The sequence below is a fragment of the Salvelinus alpinus genome, chromosome 6, assembly GCF_045679555.1.
Source record: "Salvelinus alpinus chromosome 6, SLU_Salpinus.1, whole genome shotgun sequence".
In the NCBI taxonomy this organism is placed as follows: domain Eukaryota; kingdom Metazoa; phylum Chordata; class Actinopteri; order Salmoniformes; family Salmonidae; genus Salvelinus; species Salvelinus alpinus.
In genome coordinates, this window is record NC_092091.1 from 8,196,918 (window position 1) to 8,200,761 (window position 3,844).

Consider the following 3,844-nt stretch of genomic DNA (forward strand, 5'->3'; position numbering starts at 1 on the left):
CAGCCTACTGTACATTGTTGTCACTATATTAGTTAAAACCATAGTCAACATAGCTACTAGAACTAACACGTTAGTAAACCCGATGGCAATACATTTATAAAACCAAAAGCTTACCTTTACTGGAAAGAGTTCCAGTGTTGGATAGCCAGCTAGCTAACATAGCATCCCTCTCTGTTTGAGCCGGGGATTTGAGTAGGCTAAACTAGCCAGCTAGCTAACATAGCATCCCTCTCTGTTTGAGCCGGGGATTTGAGTAGGCTAAACTAGCCAGCTAGCTAACATAGCATCCCTCTCTGTTTGAGCCGGGGATTTGAGTAGGCTAAACTAGCCAGCTAGCTAACATAGCATCCCTCTGTTTGAGCCGGGGATTTGAGTAGGCTAAACTAGCCAGCTAGCTAACATAGCATCCCTCTCTGTTTGAGCCGGGGATTTGAGTAGGCTAAACTAGCCAGCTAGCTAACATAGCATCCCTCTCTGTTTGAGCCGGGGATTTGAATAGGCTAAACTAGCCAGCTAGCTAACATAGCATCCCTCTCTGTTTGAGCCGGGGATTTGAGTAGGCTAAACTAGCCAGCTAGCTAACATAGCATCCCTCTCTGTTTGAGCCGGGGATTTGAATAGGCTAAACTAGCCAGCTAGCTAACATAGCATCCCTCTCGGTTTGATCCGGGGATTTGAGTAGGCTAAACTAGCCAGCTAGCTAACATAGCATCCCTCTCTGTTTGAGCCGGGGATTTGAGTAGGCTAAACTAGCCAGCTAGCTAACATAGCATCCCTCTGTTTGAGCCGGGGATTTGAGTAGGCTAAACTAGCCAGCTAGCTAACATAGCATCCCTCTCTGTTTGAGCCGGGGATTTGAGTAGGCTAAACTAGCCAGCTAGCTAACATAGCATCCCTCTGTTTGAGCCGGGGATTTGAGTAGGCTAAACTAGCCAGCTAGCTAACATAGCATCCCTCTGTTATCGACTCATTCATCACGTGACCATGAGCAACCACCATCGACTTATTCATCACGTGACCATGAGCAACCATCACTGACTCATGTCCGCTACACTTTCACATGTGTATTTTCACATCTTAATGTCAACTCAGGCTGTCAAACGATTACATTTTTTTAAATCGAATTTTATCGCAGGATTTGCTGTGATTAATCACACATTCATAATTTGCTAAAATTGAGCTGTAATTTAAGATTTTTTTTATACAGCTAAGTGACCTTTTTAGGGAATGACAGTACAGAATTTGCAATTCCATATGTGTAAACATTGCTACTACAATATTGTCAACACCACCTTTTCCCGTGAGAATAACACTATGTATTATATGAATGAATGCTTTACACAGCACAGTAGTATGCAGGAGGATAAACACATAGTTTAAATGAAGTTCCTGATACCCCTGGCTCTGTGTTCCCCTCCCACTAGAACTGTCATCTGAAACTGAAAGATCTGTTCTCTGAGAAGCTCTACCTGATTGGTCTAGTTGCCCTGGCGGTGGCTGTCATCATGGTGAGTAGTGTTACCGCGGAGACGTGCCTGGACAGCTGTTGGACTTCCTTTGTTGATGTTGATTTTCATTCTAGATCTTTGAGATGATCTTCACCATGGTTCTCTGCTGTGGGATCCGCAACGCCACCCCAGTGTACTAGAACCACGGAACCCTACTAGAACCACAGAACCCTTCTAGAACCACGGATCCCTTCTAGAACCACGGAATTATAGAACCAGAGAACCCCAGTGGAGGGGCTCAAAGGTACACAAATCCTGTACAGATCGAAGTCATCGAAGGGGATTGAAAATGTTACGTGTTGTAGTTCCTGGTTACTTCTTTTTATATTGCAGAAGTATGTACATTTCTATCAGTATTATAAATAGAGACTAGATTTTATTACAGTATTTTCTATGTTTTAACAATACTCCTAATAAGCATTTCACTACACCCGCAAAAACATCTGCTAAATATGGGTATGCGACCAATAACATTTGATTTGACTGTTTGAGTCTGTCGATGACCAACAGACATTCAGCATCTCTAATGCTAAACTTTTTACTACTTTCTTGTTTTCTTTGAGCCTTTTGTATGTTTTCGTGAAGTACTTCTCCAAGGTTTTGTATGTTTTCGTGAAGTACTTCTCCAAGGTTTTGTATGTTTTCGTGAAGTACTTCTCCAAGGTTTTGTATGTTTTCGTGAAGTACTTCTCCAAGGTTTTGTATGTTTTCGTGAAGTACTTCTCCAAGGTTTTGTATGTTTTCGTGAAGTACTTCAAGGTTGAAGAGTTCAGTGGTCTTTTTGTATGGTGTATAAACTGTACACAATCATTGTGTGAGTCAAAAATGGCACCCTGTTCCCTTTGTAGTGCACTACTTTCATAGGGCTTCAGTAGAAAGTAGTGCACTACATTGGGAATTGCCATTTGGGACTAACCCACAGATAGCTTGACAAACAGTGCTTTAGTTGGGACAGTGCTCACTGGTATAGAGAAACCAACACCTCACATTTCCTACAGCTTGCGTACAGTACCGGCACGTCTTATAGAATATTAACTATAATATACAGTACACACCTACTCATTCAAGGGTTTTTCTTTATTTTTACTATTTTATACATTCGAATTCCCGAGCTGACAAGGTAAAAATCTGTCGTTCTGCCCCTGAACAAGGCAGTTAACCCACTGTTCCCCGGTAGGCCGTCATTGAAAATAAGAATTTGTTCTTAACTGACTTGCCTAGTTAAATAAAGGTAAAATAAATAAATAAATAAAAATGAAGACATAAAAACTATGAAATAACACCATGAAATAACACATAATAACACAGCTGGTTGAGAGAATGCCAAGAGTGTGCAAAGCTGTCATCAAGACAAAGGGTGGCAACTTTGAAGAATATAAAATATATTTTGATTTGTTAAACACTTTTTTGGTTAAAACATGATTCCATATGTGTTATTTCATAGTTTTGATGTCTTCACTATTATTCTACAATGTAGAAAAATAGTTCAAATTAAGAAAAACCTTGGAATGAGTTGGTTTGTCCAAACTTTTGACGGTACAGTATATATATATATGTACCGGACAGAACCTTTTCGTATTCAACTTTAAGCACTGCCTGCCTACCAACCACTAATAAAATAGCACCCTATTCACTATATAGTGCACTACTTTTGACCATAGTTATATGGGGCCCTGGTCAAAAGTAGTGCACTATATAGGGAATAGGGTGCCAGCCCGTCCTTCCCTCCTCCAAGATAATGGCGCTAACAGGAAATGGCCATGTATAGTAAAGCTATATGGATCTAATTCATAATGAACCACAACTAAATTGTGCAAATTTTACACTTCTAATAAAACACTTTTTTTGTCTTTTTCTCTATGTATTTGTTGTGGTTTGTTTGTTATTGTGTTCTGTTGTTATAAGTTTGTTATTTCACTCTTGACCACCAGAGGGCAGAGTCATATTGATGGCACTGCTGGTGCTTCTTGCATGTTCTCTGCCCCTAAGGTGACCACAAATTTAATTAACTTTCGATTTTTCTACCATTCAGATCAGAGTAATGAGTAAAGATCATTTAAAGTATGTAATAAGTGTCTAATTAAGTAATAAGGCCCGATGGGGTGTGATATATGGCCAATAAACCACGGCTAAGGGCTGTTCTTACGCGCGATGCAATGCTGGGTGCCTGGACACAGCCCTTAGCCGTGGTATATTAGCTATATATCACAAACCCCCTGAGGTGTCATATTGCTGTTATAAACTGGTTACCAACGTAATTAGAACAGTAAATAGTAATTTGTTGTCATTCAGGGCTCAAACCACACAGTTTATAATATTCAACATACCACGTATTT

General features: G+C 40.2%; 1 protein-coding gene across 2 annotated transcripts in view; it reads left to right on the forward strand.

Annotated features, from left to right (window-relative positions):
- Positions 1 to 3,368, forward strand: part of LOC139578061 (CD81 antigen-like) — a 26,138-nt gene extending 22,770 nt beyond the window's left edge. For both annotated transcript variants that reach the window (XM_071405241.1, XM_071405240.1), the window contains exons 7-8: positions 1,425 to 1,508; positions 1,583 to 3,368. In XM_071405241.1, coding sequence (XP_071261342.1) covers positions 1,425 to 1,508; positions 1,583 to 1,648 — 150 coding nt within the window. In that variant the 3' untranslated portion in view covers positions 1,649 to 3,368. The remainder of the gene's footprint in view (positions 1 to 1,424; positions 1,509 to 1,582) is intronic.
- Positions 3,369 to 3,844: the final 476 nt, after the last annotated feature.